At 43.8% G+C, this 17,728-nt stretch overlaps 1 protein-coding gene across 2 annotated transcripts in view; it reads right to left on the reverse strand.

The window, feature by feature from the left end:
* Positions 1-2,317: 2,317 nt before the first annotated feature.
* The window catches only part of GPT2 (glutamic--pyruvic transaminase 2), a 39,108-nt gene continuing 23,697 nt past the window's right edge, over positions 2,318-17,728 (reverse strand). Inside the window, exons 4-12 of one of the 2 annotated variants that reach the window (XR_014784728.1) lie at positions 17,041-17,174; positions 14,130-14,373; positions 12,014-12,093; positions 11,756-11,892; positions 9,653-9,827; positions 9,028-9,183; positions 5,997-6,109; positions 5,520-5,714; positions 2,332-4,877 (exon numbers count right to left, since the gene is read on the reverse strand). Coding sequence is in view for 1 of the 2 variants with exons in the window: in XM_084813023.1 (XP_084669149.1) it covers positions 5,624-5,714; positions 5,997-6,109; positions 9,028-9,183; positions 9,653-9,827; positions 11,756-11,892; positions 12,014-12,093; positions 14,130-14,373; positions 17,041-17,174 (1,130 nt within the window). In the remaining variant the exon portion in view is untranslated. Of the gene's footprint in view, positions 5,715-5,996; positions 6,110-9,027; positions 9,184-9,652; positions 9,828-11,755; positions 11,893-12,013; positions 12,094-14,129; positions 14,374-17,040; positions 17,175-17,728 lie in introns of both variants that reach the window. The other variant, XM_084813023.1, reaches the window with a different exon arrangement.

Here is a 17,728-nt window from a genome sequence, read left to right on the forward strand (position 1 = left end):
CCTGGGAGTAAGTCCAATTGAACTCAGTGGGACTTACTTCTGAGTAGACATGAAGAGGACTGCTCTCTTGAACTATGTGCAGACAAGATCTCAGTGTGTCACAAGTCTTTCCAAAATTCTTTCAAGATGCTGGAATTTTCTGTGAAAAGCGGCTTTGGACATGTGTTTACACTGACATCTGGATATTTTTAAAGGGATGAATAACTGTCTTCAGAGCGCAGAAAAACTGCCCTGGGTGTATTTTAAAAATTTACCTCTTGCAGCACACTCCTATATACTTACTTGGAAGTAAGCCCTGCTTTGTTCCATGGGGCTTACTCAAGAGTGTGGGTTTAGAATCTCAGGTCTAACATACATTTTAAAAAAAGTGTATGAAGATGATTAAGGATATCAGGATTCTTGGGAAAGGAAAGAGGAGGTCAGGACAGCTCAAGGCTCCTTGAAACAGGACAAAACTCCTACAGAGAAAGCACTTGCATGCTGAGAACAGCATACAACCTGCATGTAGATACCATGTGACAATTACGTGTGCATGCTTAAAGGCCCTTCTTCATTCAAACCAGGTGCTTTATTACTACAGTATGAGTCCTTCAGTGTTTTAAACCCTTGGTATCTTGTTACAGACTATAATAAAATTACAGACCTGATACTATTACATTGAGCTTTTTGCCATTCTGACTATGCAAAACTTAAGAACTTTCACTATAGAGAAGCCAGGGATTAAGTAGCACCATTCTGAGTCCATAGAGAATTTTGGCCAAATAGCATCAGTTTTAAAAATTTCAAGTTCAGGCTGTATATGACTCTAATTTTCTCTCTATATAGATATATGGAATAGCTACTCTCCACTTCCTGCATGCCACCAGGCCTCTCTGCACTGTGGCACTCTATGGTTGTGGCTCATCTGGTCAACCATGTGTTCCACATCTCTGTACTGCATCCTCTTCCCACTGCTGCAATGAAGTCTAAAAATAATCTGATTTGTGAAATGGCTGGAATTGCCCTTAAGTGAATAATGCATCTCTGGAACCTCAGCAAGGAAAAAAAAGGAAGGGCTTCTCCTCACGCCTTGTCTGCTTGAATGTGACATAAACAGGCTGACAGTCATCTTGGACCATTGTATGAATAGGCAGGGCACAAAATGGCTGTTGGAGAAATTCTATAGAAAACTTCAAATATAATACAGCTGAGGGAGGCAACCTGGTGGCCTCCAGATATTGATGGACTGTTGTTGTTTATTCGGTCAGTCGCTTCCGACTCTTCGTGACTTCATGGACCAGCCCACCCCAGAGCTTCCTGTTGGCCGTTGCCACCCCCAGCTCCCCCAAGGTCGAGTCTGTCACCTCCAGAATATCATCCATCCACCTTGCCCTTGGTCGGCCCCTCTTTCTTTTGCCTTCCACTTTCCCTAGCATCAGCAGCTTCTCCAGGGTGTCCTGTCTTCTCATTATGTGGCCAAAGTACTTCAGTTTTGCCTTTAATATCATTCCCTCAAGTGAGCAGTCTGGCTTTATTTCCTGGAGTATGGACTGGTTTGATTTTCTTGCAGTCCAAGGTACTCTCAATTTTCCTCCAGCACCACAGTTCAAGAGCATCTATCTTCCTTCGCTCAGCCTTCCTTATGGTCCAGCTCTCGCAGCCATAGGTTACTATGGGGAATACCATTGCTTTAACTATGCGGACCTTTGTTGTCAGTGTGATGTCTCTGCTCTTCACTATTTTATCCAGATTTGTCATTGCTGTCCTCCCAAGAAGTAAACGTCTTCTGATTTCCTGGCTGCAGTCAGCGTCTGCAGTAATCTTTGCGCCTAGAAAGACAAAGTCTGTCACTGCCTCCGCGTTTTCTCCCTGTTTGCCAGTTAACAATCAAGCTGGTTGCCATAATCTTGTTTTTTTTGAGGTTGAACTGCTACCCAGCTTTTGCACTTTCTTCTTTCACCTTTGTCATGAGGTTCCTCAGCTCCGCCTCGCTTTCAGCCATTAAAGTGGTATCATCTGCATATCTGAATGGACTACAACTCCCATAATCCCTGACCATTGGCCATACTGGGTGGAGCCAATGGTAACTGGAGTCCAAACATGCTGTTTTAAAATGCTGTTTTAATATAATTTTAATTATATTGTTTAATTTATATTTTAACTTTTGTATATTTTCATATATTTTAATTGTATATGTTTTAATTTTTGTAAGCCACCTTGTGTCCCAGCACTGGGAAAAAGGCGGGGTATAAATAAATATAACAACAACATCTGGAGCACACCAGGTTAATCACCACTGCAATATGCCTGTGTTAAAACCTCAGTTCTCATAAGATTTCGTACTATCAAACTGCTTTCAGCAGGTCTTTTTATTTATTCTTTGAAGTTGTAGGTACATTTAAAAAGTCATCCGAGTACAGTGTGAAGAGCACCTGTAGGAAACACAAACCTATGAGCATGCATCACAATGTTAGATTGCACCATTATTCAAGGACTTACATGAAATAAAAATATGACAAAAATCAGTGTCATAACTGTCCCCCCTTTTCTTAGGCTGCAGTCCCCAAACTGTTATTTGGGAAATATTGTCCACTGGGGTCAACTCCGGAACAGGTTTCAGAGGATAACCTTAGCTCAAGTACAATAGCGTTAAACTTAAGCTCATTGTAGTGCGTACCAGTGTGGCAAATCAACCATATTATGACTGTATTTAAACACCATTCTCCAAGAGATGCAGAAAAATAATAATGATTACCCCATACATTCTCTCTTGCAGTACCAAAAAACAAAAGGCACCATAATAGATTGTTTAGAAAATACAGTGGAAGGCAAGTCAGTATCCTTGATTTTAAAAGTAAACTATTTGGATTGCTGCCCCCATTTTTAAAAGACATAATGTGGCGGGGGGGGGGGAATCAAAACTTTGGAACAAACCTGCAAACGAGTTATTTAGAAACATGTAAACCTTGCATTGTTTTAAGGAACAATGGGTGCAAACACAAGGTAAATATAAAACCCACTGGCTTGTTAAGACTACAAATATTACCCTTCCCACCCACCTACCCCTGTCCCAAACCCATGAAAAAAATCTTAACTTACAAAAATACTTTAAAAATATATAGTCATTGCCATGATCAGAGCACAGAATTCTCTTGCTACAGGTTTAATATGACAATCCCTCCTAAGCAGCGAACCCAAAGATCAGTGGAAAAAAGTACAATTGCTTTGAGATTTATTTCTTGACTGATGTGTTCTGAGAGTGAAATTTACCACAGTTTAAGCTCACTCTGCTTCAGTTCATCAGTGCTTAGGAAGTCATGCCAGGTACAGAGCAACAGAAAGCCACATGTTCTGCATGTACAGGGTCATGAATTGCCATACTCCTGTCCTCATATGGTGCCAGTAAGATGGCAGAATTAGGGGACAAAAATACAACAAGCCTGTTCCTAGTACTCCCAGGGTCAACATTTGATGGCAGATTTGTGTGCCCACTAAGTATTGATGCTATCAGTAAGATACAGCCATTTGCCTTTCAAATTCCTCTTGGTAATTTGCAGTTCAATCCTATATATCAGCCACTCCCAGCCTGGTGTTCTCCAGATGTTTTGGACTTCAACTCCCCATCAGCCTCAGCCAGCATGGCCAATAGTCAGGAGGTGTAGTCCTGGGAGAGCACTGGGTTGAGAAATGCTGTTATACATATTCAGTAAGTTCAACAAGACTTACTCCCGGGTAAGTGTGTAAAGGATTGCAGTCATAGTCAAGCATGTAGAGTAGTCAATAACCTCCAACCCAATGGACCAGCCTACTTTAATCCAATCAACCCTGTTCTGGAAACGTGGATCAAGTACCAAAATACTAAGTCAGGTTGATATACAAGACTGAGATATTATCAGTGGGAGAAATTCCTTTCAACTTATCATAAAATTGGACCAACACAGGAAGTTTCCTAGATCCTACTGGAAAGTGCAATGAACACAAGTCATAATGGCAGTTAGGGCCACTTTGTTTAGCGAAAGGCTCCCTTGCCACTTTGCCTTGTTGTTTTTGCTTCTACTTAGTTGAAAAGAGCAATTCCGGTAGCCCATGTCTTGGGCAAATTTTGCGGTGCAAAGCTTATTGAGTTGAAGAAGACCGAAGTTAATGGCTTCTGTGTCAACTGAAATTCTACAGCTGTTTATTACTCAGACTCTTTTAGAACACCCTGAAGCTCAAGTCTTTCTGAAGCTAGAAACGTAAGAGATTGCATTGGAATATTTTTCACAGAACTTCCAGTTGGGTGTTTGTTCAGGTTAAAACCACAATCCTGAAAGGGGGCTCAACATTCAGACAAGGTTGTACTATCACCTGTCAGAGTGGACCCTTTCTTACTGCTGAGCCTCAGTCCCTTTATTATTATTTGTGGGCAAAGACATCTTTCTGCTAAGAGCTATAGGAAGCAAAACGAGTTCATTTGGGATACAGGCAAACGCTCCTCTGATGTCAGCATTTACTGTCGTGCTGGGATGGATTCCAATAGGCAATGAAGAAATCCTCCCTTCCTTTCTTAAGCTAATCGACTCAATATCTAGTTTCTAAAGCAGTGCCTAGCCAAATGCAAGTAGGACAGTACTGTTGTAATTGTATCTATTCCACACATCTTATTTCTAGCCACCCCCCCGTTTTTCTTATTTTAATTTTTTTTTTTGCTCAAGGTTGTAAACAGAAGATAGATTCTCATTATTCTTTTTCATGCGAAGACCCTGACTCTACAGTCCACATGCTGGGCCGGTCTAACCTGAGTTAAAAGGCAAGCATTCATTTGGTTCTCAAGAGCAACGTTTTGGCGATTTTTTAAAACCCGAAACAGAAAATCATGACACGTGCCTATTGCCCACAGAGGGGGTGGTTGGCAAGTTGTGGCCCATCAGAGGTTTTGTCCTACAAATCCCATCTGTCCCACACCATTGGCTATGCTGGCTACTGCTGATGGGAGTTGTAGGCCAAAACAACACATGGGCCACAAGCTACCTACCCCTGGCCTACACTATTGTGTAGGCCTCAAATCATGAGTTTGAACATGGGGCACAATACAGAAAAACATCTCTTGTGCAACTCTGGATGGGAGTTGCAAGGGGGAAACAAACCTTAAACCTTATGCTGCCCCAGTTACAATTGTACAGCTTTTAAAATAGATTAGGTAGAAAAGCATGTTTCGTTAGTGTTTTTTTTTAATCTATAGAAGGGTGAACTGCCAGCTTGATCAAATTTCGCTTTCATATTTAAGAACAAAGGCAGATGTTGTCATGTCTGTTTTCAAACAGTAACAGCGTCAGCCATTCTTATTAAGAACTTCCCTATCTTATTTCATCAGGCCAGCCTGCTATATAAGCCAAGAATGTAATTTTGGATCAAGGCATGAAATTATACTCCCCCCCCGCCTCAATTCCTGTCCTTGTTTCCATCCCTTTCCATAAAACGAAAACAGAGTAAGATATTCCACAGCAGCCACTTGGGCTGGATGTACTCAAATTTCATGGCTGGGGCTCTAGCTATTCTATTGTGGATTCGATTAAAGAAGACAAAAAGCATAATTTTCCCATCACAGCTTTGTTTTGCTTTCCAGATTCACTCCGGAAAGAGAGAAAGAGAGTCTTTATTTTGCTTAAGAGTATTTTTCCAGAAACTTTATGTGGAAGTCTTTCACTTTGTCCAGCAAGATCTTTAGCTTCTCTACCGGAGGGAGAATGGTCATCCTGGGGAAAGAGGAAAGTATTTTAGAACTTGGCGCAAATAGACTGTGGCATTAAAAAGAAAAATAAAGAAAATAATTCAGTTGCTGCTGCTGCAACACATTTATAGAATCATAGAATAGTAGGGTTGGAAGGGGCCTCCATTGAGTCCAACCCCCTGCTCAATGCAGGAATCCAAGTCAAAGCATCCCTGACAGATGGCTGTCCAGCCTCGTCTTGAATGTCTCCAGTGTGGGAGAGCCCGCCACCTCCCTAGGTTTGACTATCGAACAATGCTGTACCCACCGAAAGTGGTAAGTTCCTTCTCTTTGGCCAAACCCACTTCCAGGAACGACACAGATTCCTGTTTCCTCCAGAAGTTTCATACAGTAGAACATGTCGGGAGCCATTTTATGAGCCTGAGGAGATAAAATGTAGGAAATTAGTGACATATTCCTTCCAATTTTTTTAAAAAATCTGAATACTTTATTTGGGCACCTGGCTGGCAGAGTTTCTCTATAACAGCTCAAGTTGTCCTCACTTTGTGGAGCTAAATGGCTCTTTAACATGTTGAGACTATCAGGTTGGTCACATTTAGGATTGTGTTACCTCCCCACTCCCGGTGTTTTTTTTTAATGATTGTGGTGAATTCTGCATACTGCTTGTTTCTGTCTATGCGCCATTTCCTTAGCATAAGCTACATTTGCTCTATGGCACTTTCATGTTTTTGTGGGGGTTGGTGAATGTTTAATAGTGCAGTCATAGCTTTATGATGACTGCCTCCATGCTCTGGTAGAGTTGGCAAATGGTGCTGAATAGATCAGCCCCTCTCACAAGTGGGTGACCACATGTGAAAGGGCCTTCTCTGCAGTGGCCTCACACCTCTGGAATAAGTCTGCCATGCTCCATCATTGCAGACTTTTAAGAAGGCCTTGAATGTTGGATAACAGATACAACTCCACATGCTTCCAGACACTTGGGGATGATAGAGAATGTCATGTAGCTTGATCAGTTCCTATTTCTTGCTGCCTCCCCTTCCTTCTTTCTCTTGTCTCTGCAACAAAGACCATACAGTCTCTCCAGAGAGAAAGCAAGTAACCACACCTCATGACTTTGCTTACTTACACTCACACACGCAGTATTATTATTATTTTTTATTATTATTAAATTTATTAATCGCCCATCTGGCTGGTCACCCAGCCACTCTGGGAGATGTACAACATACAATAAAACAGTTTAAAACAATAAAATTCTACACTAAAAACATTTTCTAAAATACCCTAACCCACCCCAAATGCCTGCCTGAACAACCACGTTTTTAATGCACGACGGAAGGTCATTAAAGGGGGGGCATGGCGGAGTTCCCTAGGGAGGGAGTTCCACAGAGTGGGGGCCACCACAGAAAAGGCCCTCTCCCTCGTCCCCACCAGTCTAGTTGTCCTGGCTGATGGGACAGAGAGCAGGCCATCTAAGGCCGATCTTGTTAAGCGGCCTGGAGGCGCTTCTTAAGATAGGCTTGGCCGGAACCATATAGGGTTATAAAGGTCAAAACCAACACCTTGAATTTGGCCCGGAAAACAACTGGTAACCAGTGCAACTTCTTCAGCACTGGAGTGATGTGATCTCGGGCTGCCTTTAATCAGGCGAGCCGCCGCGTTCTGTACCGGCTGCAGTTTTAGGGGGTGTTTGCAGTTATACAGTGTTAGATAGCCTTCTTTGATGTGTATAAAAGCACTAATAAAGTAAGTTGATTTAAACTTCTCTTAAACTGGCTCTAGCCTGAGTTTATTGCCTCCAATATGAAATGCTGTGTTGCCACTGTTTTGCTATATAAAGCAACTCTGCTGTAAATCACACCAGACTTTCCAACACTGAAAACTTATTATATTACTCTGGCCTTCTCCTGATAACGATTGCTGTTGTTGCATTTTTTGTTGTCGGCTTTTATTGCTGTTTCTATTGTGTTCTGACTATTTTATTGTGCTTCTGCCCTGAAAGGAGGCCAAGAAATATTTTAAAATAAATAAATAAATAAATGGCTGTACAAAAGGCAGGAATCAAACAGCCGCTGCTTTCGCCACCATCATATCTCCAAGATAGAACATGTTGTACCAGGGTTTTTGTTTATGTTTGCCATGCAGCTGTTAAATTTCGTTTTTGGAGAGCCTCTTGGGGGATGTATGTCAGTGGTAAGCAGGGCTGAAGTCGAAAGGGGGCACGGCCAAAAATAACAGCATATTTCACCTTAAAGCTCTTACTGCCAGCAACTAGGTGTTAGGAGAGGCACTTCAGCCTTCTCAAATGGGAAATGAACTACGGAAAAGCTGGAAAACCACCAAACAACTGCTGGTTGGGGAAAGGGGTGGAGTCAGGGGAAGGGGGCGTGGCCACCTGGGAACTGCAGGCAGGCTGGACTTTGTCTGCAGACCTGAGATTCAACACCCTTGTGTTAAAGGCACAGAACCTTCAGAGGAAGGTTTTTTCTTTTTTGTGAGAAAAATTATGCAAACAAGAATACCTTTCAAGAAAAAAAAAAATTAAACACAGAGGAAAACTAAAACTCAGCAGGATGCACAGGTAACACAAATAACGCAGGTAATTCCTTCACTAAAATGGAGAGGAGGAGGATTATGTATGCTGCCTTGGGCTCCTTAAGGAGGAAAAAAAGGCAGGATATAAATGTAATAAGTAAATAAATAGCTGAGTAGCACATAATTGCAATGATCCTGACTCCACTTCCCCTCTGGCTCCTTTCCACTGATGGATACGTTTTTCTACTACTAAGCAATCCCCAGTTTTCCTGCGCCAGGTTAAAACACTCTCTTAACAAGGGTAGTATCAGACCCAAAGGGGTTTTTGTTTCTAACAGAGATGACTCGCTGATACTTGTGGAAATCCATTGATGACAGAAGGCACAAACTGCCCTGCAAGATAGCAAGGAAAGATGTCCCATTACAAGCATTTGCTAATCGGTGTTTTCCAGCCTTGGTCCCAAAGTTCATGGCCTCGTCCTTGATCATAGACATAAAAGACTGTTTACAGCAGCCAGCATCACTGGACAGGTAAACAATCAAACTGGTGAGCTAGAAGAGATCTGATAAAGGAAAATCTGGAAATGCAGGATCCTAACAAATCAAGCTGTAAAAAAAGAAAAGGAAAAAGGGATAGTATGGTCGTTCTGGAAAAACACACAAAAAATCTCATTTTGTTCCCTTAAACCAGCACAGCAGCTCCAGGGAAGCAATGTAACTTTCCCCCTAAACCGAGAGCACTGTTAAAAACACACACACACACAGCCGCAGCAAAAGTAATGGCAGAGGGGGAACATGAGCCTCACCTTTGCCGTCTCGATGGCCTTGGAAGGGATAAAGATCCGCGGGAAAGCATACATGGCTCCTTGAAGGGGGTTGCACTGAATCCCTGGGACTTGGTTGAACATGTCTTCCGTTAGTTTGGCTTTTTTTGCAAGGTTGCTCAAGACGGACTCCTTTTCCTGTTTTGGGGACAGGGTGGGAAAAGTACGATGACCTCAGACCGAAAGCCGATGAACTGCCGCGCCATACAAACCACTTGCATCGTTTCGCAGCTGTTTTGATCCCTCAAAGTGGCATTTCTCAGAACTCCCAACTGTGGCCCTTTCCCCTTTCTAAACATACTGTCCCTTCTATGGCCCCCCCCCCACCCCCCCAGCCTGCATCACCTTGGCTGGGGAATGAATGGAAATTCTTGTGCGAAGCAACAGGCATCCCACGGATGATTACAAGTCTCCCAAATGAGCCCTTTTGTGGACTGAAAGTGTGGCATTTCAGTCTAATTTTTCCTTCTAGTTACTTTCTTTGTCCCCTCTTTCAGCTCCTATGCTGTGCAGCCAAGTGTGTTTGTTTAACACAGCATCTCTCATGCTTTCAGAAAGTGGGAGGAGAATCTCTCTCTCTCTCTCTCAAACACACACAGCAACCCACCTTGATGAACTGTGCGTACGATTCCTCCCCAGGTACCGGAGGATTCACGACGATGTCCATAGCTGCTTGACCCGAGACTGGAGGACACAGACGGACTGACAGAAGCTTCACAAGTTGCCCTTTAATATCTGGGTGCAGGTTAATCACCTCCATGTAACCTCCTCTGTAGCCACACCTGAGAGCAATGGGGTAGTGTGTGTGTGTGTGGGGAGTGGTAAAGTAGAAAGCAAAGGGCAAAGAGGAAAAGCAATAGAGTCTGAAATTCTGGCAGTGATGGCAAAACAAGCCATTCCACTACTGCAGAGACAATATACTGCAGAATATGGGTAGGGCAGATTTTAGGCTTGTAGGATCCACTTCGATTTTGCGCGAACTACAAGGTTCCTGGGACAGGAGTTGCAGTCCAACACATCTGGAGGGCAGCAGATTGGGGAAGGCTGCACTTTACTGTTATTTTTTAGGCCCCAGGTTACGACATTTTTAATTCTCCCAGGCATTTTAAAGTGAATTTATACTTTTAAACACAGGTGAAAATTCTGGAAGTTCCCCAGTTTAGCGGGAGCAGGGGCAGGACAGGTATACACTTCAGAATAAAGTTGGAGGTGAATCTTGACTGCAAATGCTACAATAACAGAATACATTTGTATTGTTTTGTAGACTGGTTGTTGTTTTGTTGTGGATTTTATTGGGAGTTGCAGCTTTCAATTTTTTAAAATGGAAAGGTGGGGTGTAAATCCAGCCCCAGCTACCCAGCTAGCATGGCCAACATTCAGGAATTCTGGGAGTTGCAGTCCAAAACATCTGGAGGGAAACAGGTTGGGGAAGGCTGCTCTTGAGAGTCAATGCAGGAAAAGAAAGGAGGGAAGACAAAATGCATGTCGGTTAGCTGGACCTTGAGGGTGCAGTCCTTCGACTCCGCCCTCGCTGCTCGGAAGCGTCCAGGCTCGGAGGCTTCCAAGATTCCTATGCTCTGCTGGGCTGAAGCCAATAGGGCAGGAGGAGCAGCCCAGGCAATCTTTGCCTCCCTGTCCTCTGTCTTTGGTGATTTTTGCTAGATGGGCTTTTCAGCCCATCTAGCGAGGGTGCTTTGGAAGGTGTCGGGGGAAGGAGGCTGGAGGAGGCTCAGGATATTTCACACCCTGGCCTCTCCGGTGGGCTACAGCTCAATCTGTAGCTCAGGATATTTCACACCCTGGCCACTGAAACACCCCCTTTCTCCTTCTCCAAGGTTGCTTTTCTGACCTTGGAGGGCAGTCGCTGCGGTTCTTTCCATGCCGGCTGTGAGGGGCAGGAATCAGAGTCCCCCTTCCGAGATCAGAACACTGTCTCCCACCTTGGAAGGGGGAATGTGAACTATCCTATGCTTCCTGGGATGCTCTCCCAGGGACCACAGGATTGCTATCTTAGTAGCTTATACCTAGAAACGTAGTTCATGAACAATCCAAAATCTCACAAACATTGCTCATCCAAACCCGATATGCAGGCTGTGTCGTCTGATGCTTCCACCCACTCCCCCATGCAACCCTGTTTGCCAATGGTATTTGGCCATGGGTGGCATATCAATATTTTAACCCATACATGAATAAAATAAATAGGCAAACCATTTTTCCCATTAAAAGCTAGTTTACACTTTCAGTGGCATAATAAAACCACAGTGAAGGATTTTTCATAGCTTCCCCAGCTGTGTGATACCTGGCTTGGGTTAGAACAGGGATGGGAAACATGTGGCCCTCCAGATGTTGTTGGACTATAACTCCCATCATCCCTCACTATTGGGTATGCTGGCTAGGGCTGATTGAGCTGTAGCCCAACAACATCTGGAGGGCCTACCGTTATCTGCCCCTGGGCTCAAACTTAAATAAGGCAATGTCCTTTAACGCAGGGGTGGGCAGAAGAAGGTAGGCCTCCAAACATTTTGGACTTTAACTCCCAGAAGCCCCTGCCAGCATAGGCAATGGTCAGGAATGCTGGGAGTTGATGTCCAAAAAATTTGGAGATCTACTTTCTGCTTGCTGCTATTTAACATAACAGAATGAAAACAGCCAGTGATAAAAACAAACAACATGAAGAACAAACCAAAAGAAGGAAACTATGAAAACTTACTCGCCCATGTATCCTTTAGAGGTGGAGTGAAAGGAAGCAAGTTCCACGTTGTTGCAGTAATCTGGTCCCATCTCGTAAAGGATCTTTTTGAAGGAGTGAAACTGACAGCTCTCCGAGTAGACGTTGTCTTGATAAACCTGTCCAAATAGCAAACACAGGAAGTGTTCTTTGCTTATGAACAACCAACAGTGCTTTATGCGTAAAGCAAAGGATATGGGGGAAACATGCACACAGCCTGAGGTTTAATGCTTTTATTACCTCGTCAGCCAGAAGAAACAATTTCTCTTCCCAGGCAAAGTGTATCACATCTTCAATGCATTTTCTGCTTTGAACCTGACCTAAATTTGGGGGGGAGGGGGAAGAGACAGAAAGAGCTCTAATTCATTAAAATGTGTAGAAGGTACGTTAATAATTGTTCAATCCCAAAACTCCCCCCTGCCCAACAAAACAGGTTTGCAATAAGGTTATTATACTGCAGGAGAACCATAGGGGCCATTGAGCCCAATATTACATAACATAGGTAAAAATCCGACAAGGCAAAAGAGATATTGAAATCATATAAACTAGATTTCCCAGGGTGCTTCAAGATGGAGGACTCCCAATTAAAAGGCACTGTGCACTTATTCCCCCTTCCCCACCTTATCAGAATTTTTTCTGGTAAGAAAGAAGCTTCACTCATGGTGGACTTGTAAAACAAACAAAAAAGAACCAGAAATTTCTGGGAATAGTGGAATGGAATGTGCTGCTTTAGACATGTTTACAAACTTGTGCACGTTCTCAAGACACACATTCATTTTAAAGGATCTTGTTGACACCGGCAATAGAGTGTCTGGCAAAAGGGGACCCAATAATACACACCCCAGTTTCTTCAAATAATGGGGAATTTATTAAACAGAAGCAAGAATTTAAAATGTACACTCATTACTTGGTAGGTAGAACTCAAAATAACTTGGCAGACGGACTGTCGCTTAGATACAAGCATAATATACAGATATCCTATATGCATGAACCCTACGTACACCTTGTTTGAGTATCTTAACGGTGTTGTAAGAAATGAGTATGTGGGATTGATAAGAAACCTTTTAATACTGGCAAAATTAGTCATAAAAGGAATGAATTAATAAGACAGGGACATTGCCTTAATGGTTAAATTGACAGAATTTGTTCAGCTGCATGAAGGTAGACAACAGAAACAAAAATTTGAGCAAGTTTGGATGCCATTTATTTCTTATATGAAACAATAATTTAATCTGGACATTAATAAATACACAGCTTTTGCATTAGCAATGTAAATATTTGATGTGGACACTGGACCGTTATGAATCTGTTAGGAACGTTAGGAAAACTAGGAAGACTTAGAAGGCTTGGTGATTGTTAGCTGTTTAGAATTACTGGAGCATCTATGTTTATATGTCTTTTTGTGTATGTGACTTTTTCCTAATGTTTATGATGTTTTCTACATTTGCATATTTGGAACAAAAAATTTTAAAAGAAAAATACAGCCAACAGATGAAGATGGGAGGGTTACAAACGGAAGACATCATCGTATGGGCCCGTTGTAAAATTCGGTGTTGGAAGCAGGGCAACTGCAGATAAAAGGCTCATATGGAAGCACCCTTAGAAAGAAGCGACAGACTTGATTTGCACAACATGATAACCCACACTCTGTGGTTGAACTGTGGGTTGAATCATGGGTTAGTGTGTTGTCTGAACTCAGACCATTTTCCGCAGGGTGGGTTAACATGTTGTCTGAATGCAACCAAGGGGCGCTCGTTAATCATGTAGTGCAGCTTGTTATCCACCTTGAACAACCCAACAACAAATGGGTTCTCAAGGTGGCTTGTTGAGAAAATAAGCCACATTTCATGGTTCACAAGCCACCCTGGCTGCGTTCAGACAACATGCTAACCCACGTTCAACAAACAACCCACAGTTTAAAGCAACCCACATTCAACCACTGAGTGTGGGTTTGTGTGTTGTGTGAAGAGCCCCACTAGGTCCGCACAGCACGCTAATCAACACTCAGTGGCTGAGTGTGGGTTGTTTTTGGACCATTGGTTGTTTGCTGAACTGTGCATCAGCGTGTTGTCTGAACCCAAGACATTTTCCACAGGGTGGCTTGTTAACCATGCAGTGTGGATTATTTTTCTTGAACAAGCCGCCTTGAGAAGCCATGGTTTCTTGTTGGGTTGTTCAGAGTGGTTAACAATCCACACTGCATGGTTAACAAGTCACCCTATGGAAAACATCCTGGGTTCAGACAACATGCTAACTCACAGTTCAACAAACAACCCATAATTCAACAATCCAGTGTAGGTTAGCATATTGTGTGAACTGGCCGCCAAAGTAGGGGAGTGATGGGTGTTCTGCCTACCTGTGGGATTCCCTGGGTTGATGATGCAAAGGACCTTTGGCCTGCAGTATGTTTTGGCTTCATTCAAGGAACGGCGTAGTTCGTTCACATCGAGGGCCCAGCAGTTCTCTTCATCAAGGTAATAGTTCATCTGAATGGCATCCAATTCTGAAATGGCTGCTGAGTACAAGGGATACTGGGGGATTGGGATCATCACTCCAGTTCGGGATCTCCCTCCTCCTGAGACAAGGATCTTTAGAATAGTCTGTGGGAGGACAATTTTTATTACTTAACAAGCTTCTAACCCATTCCCCCTCCCACAACATATATATTACAATAATATTTTGCAGTGTTCTCTAAAACACAAGAAAAGCCATGTTGGATCAGACCATGGGTCCATCTAGTCTAGCATTTTGTTCACACAGTGGCCAGCCAGCTGCCTATTGGAAACCCACAAGAAGGGTTCCCCAGCAACTGGTATATAGGGATAGAACTTCTGATACTAGAGGTAGCACATAGCCTTTGGGACTAGTAGGCACTGAAAGCCCTATCCTCTATGAATTTGTCTAATCCCCTTTTAAAGCCATCCAACTTAGTAGTCATCAGTACATCTTGCGGACATTGATTACACAGTTTCGCTATGTGCTGTGTGAGGAAGCCCTTCCTTTTGTCTGTTCTGAATCTCCCACCAGTCAGCTTCACTGGATGTACCCCGGGCTCTAGTATTATGAGAGAGGGGGAAGAATTGTGCCTTATCCACTCCATACCCTGAATCATTCATAAGTCCCCACGTAGGGAAGCCTCACAAATATTATTTCTTTTTTGTTTTAAAGGCCACTGATTGCAAACATAGACACACAGGGTTAAGTAAGCTAGCACACAATTTTGTGAGCTAGAAGGTTTTGTGGATGTATAGGGATTTTTCCAACAATTGATGTAGCGTTGGCTATGAACCTAGATGGTTTTCAAAAGAGGATTAGACCAAATTATGAAGGATTAGCTATGACAGTTATGTAGAACCTCCACGCTCCGAGGCAGTGTGTCACTGAATACCAGTTCCATGTGTGCGTGTGAGGGAGCAATAGCAGGGGGCAACTGCTTCCTTCAGGACTTCTCCAAAACATGCAGCTGTCCACTGTCAGAAACAGGATGCTGGGGCCAGATGGACCTGATCCAACAGGGCCTGTCTTATATTCTTAACATGTAGCATAGTGGATGCTCCAAAATACTGGACCACAACTGAGCCATGATTACAGCTGACAGCTATGGACGCATTTGATTAACTGCTGGCTTTTACTGTTGAAGCATCTGCAGCGATTTCTCTTTCATTAAGCAGAAAGGAAGCTCAGCCCATCGTGGCGATGTGCGCATTTTCCGGCAAAGCTTGACCGAAGCAGCTCATTGCTTACGCATCCACCGCTTGGCCCGCGGCCAGGTCAGAGGCTGAGAACACTGGACGGATAGATAAAACTGCGGAGCCAAGAGGGCTGCAGTACCAAACCATGCCAGGCGATGGCATTTTAATTAAGTTTTTGCAAGGCAGCAAAAATTTTGCCTGGAATCGGAAGGATTAAAAAAAAGGGGGAGGGTGCGCAAGACAGCAAGGTAAATATTGATGGACTTGGTTTAAAGCAATCCTACGTACTGATGCAGAGATGGGTTTCCTGCTGAAGGTCAACCAAATTATACTGGCACTCCTGCACCCACTGGGTTACCCAATCTAAGTGGGAGGGAAAAGGGCAAGAACTGGAGGAGGATCTGAGGGCAGGCTTCACTGTGGATCACACAGCAAAAGTCTTCCCACCCCCAATGTGCTGAATAAAAGCAGTTTTTCCTCCAAGAGCTGCCACGCCTCAATTGTGGGCAAAGGCTGGCCAGATCAATGCGTCCAATGCATGAGATGCCGGAGTCCAAAAAGCACCAGGTTGGTCAAGGCCGGACTAGTGCTATCACTTGCCGGGTAAGCCTGCTGGGAGCGGGGAGGAAGTCATCTGAGGGGAATATGCCAAGGGAGGGGCCGTAGCTCAGTGGCAGAGCCCCTGCTTGGCATGCAGAAGGTCTCAGGTTTGATCCCCAGCATCTCCAAGTAGGGCTAGAAATACTCCTGCCTGAAACCCTGGAGAGCCGCTGCTGCCAGTCAGTGTTGACAATACTGGGCTAGACGGACCCAGGGTCTGACTCTGGATAAGGCAGCTTCCTAGGTTCCTATCTCCTGAAGGCTGCTTCCATGCGCTTCAGAGAATGTGCAAGGCAGACCACTCACGGAGATGCCTAATCATGTGAAGGACCTGTCCGTGCAACTCTGGGGTGAGGGAAGAGAAATTATGGGTAAAATCCAACGCAAGCCCTACTTAGAGTAAATAAAAATGGGACTTAAATTAGTCATGACTAACTTACGTCCCATACATTTTAACAGCTTTACTCTAAGTAGGACTAACGTTGGATTTTACCCTATGTGAACAGGGCCTCCACATGAACAGGCATTGGTATGGAAATCATGGCTCCCATGTTCCTCGAAATGCATGGTGGAAGGGGTAAATAACAAGATAAATACATTACATACATTAAAATAAATCAGGGAGAGAAGAACATTTCACCACACAAGGGCCACTGCCAGGAATGCAGGGATCAGGGCCCCTTTTTCTTGCTCACCACACCCTTCTATGACCAGTTCCTCATCTTAGCCTTCTCCTTTCTATCCTGAAAACAAATATCCAAATTCTGCAAAACCCTAAACGTTGTGGTGAGAATCATTTGCGCAGGCCAAGTATGTTAATGCACACTTGGCTAAGTTTACCCTACTTGTTCGAAGGAGCCGATTGAGATTTATACACTCGGACGACACAAAGCTCAGCCTCCACCCCGCCCCGCCGTGTAAAGGATCTTTGCAGTTTGTTGCTGCACATCAGGCTGTGCTGAATGCAAAACGTACAGCAATGCCATCGCTCGCCCCTGTCGTCAGGTATATGTTATCGGGATCTGCAGGAACCCCTCCGTCTCGCCGTTCAATGTAGGCAGCAACATCTTCGCGGATGCAGTTCACCCCTTGACTGGCACTGTAGGAGCCTGCAAGAGAAAGGGAAAAGAACGTCAGAGGCTCACACTGAAACAAGGGGAAACCTTATAATACTAAGCGAGTATGGGGTGACCAGAAGGTAGATCTCCTCACGGTTTGGACTTCAACTCCCAGGAGCCCTTGCCAGCGTGGCCAAGAGTCAAGAAGGCTGGGAACAGAGGTCCAAAACATCTACTTTCTGCCCAGCCCTGCGGTAAACAGCTTGCCGTCAGTCGCCAAGTTCCTTACGCATGCCCTGTGAACATAAATGTGGCATGGCCATTTTGAAACTCAACAAGTATTTTACCTTTGCAGTTGATAGTGTTAGGTTAGGTAAGGGACATCACACAGTTTCAAAAAACACAAATGAAACCAAAACCAAAAAAACGCAGCTTAAGCTAGTGAGCGGAACAGAGAAGTTGACAGAGCACTGATCTTAAGTATTACGGCAAGAAAATATGCCATGACAATACAAAACTGACAGATTCTGGAAGAAAAGTGTTTAAATTATTACCTTGAACTACGATAGTAGATTGTGACAAAAAATCCTAGACAGGGGTTAAAA

The sequence above is a fragment of the Heloderma suspectum genome, chromosome 8, assembly GCF_057233095.1.
Source record: "Heloderma suspectum isolate Gila_16-S chromosome 8, 16-S_ref, whole genome shotgun sequence".
In the NCBI taxonomy this organism is placed as follows: domain Eukaryota; kingdom Metazoa; phylum Chordata; class Lepidosauria; order Squamata; family Helodermatidae; genus Heloderma; species Heloderma suspectum.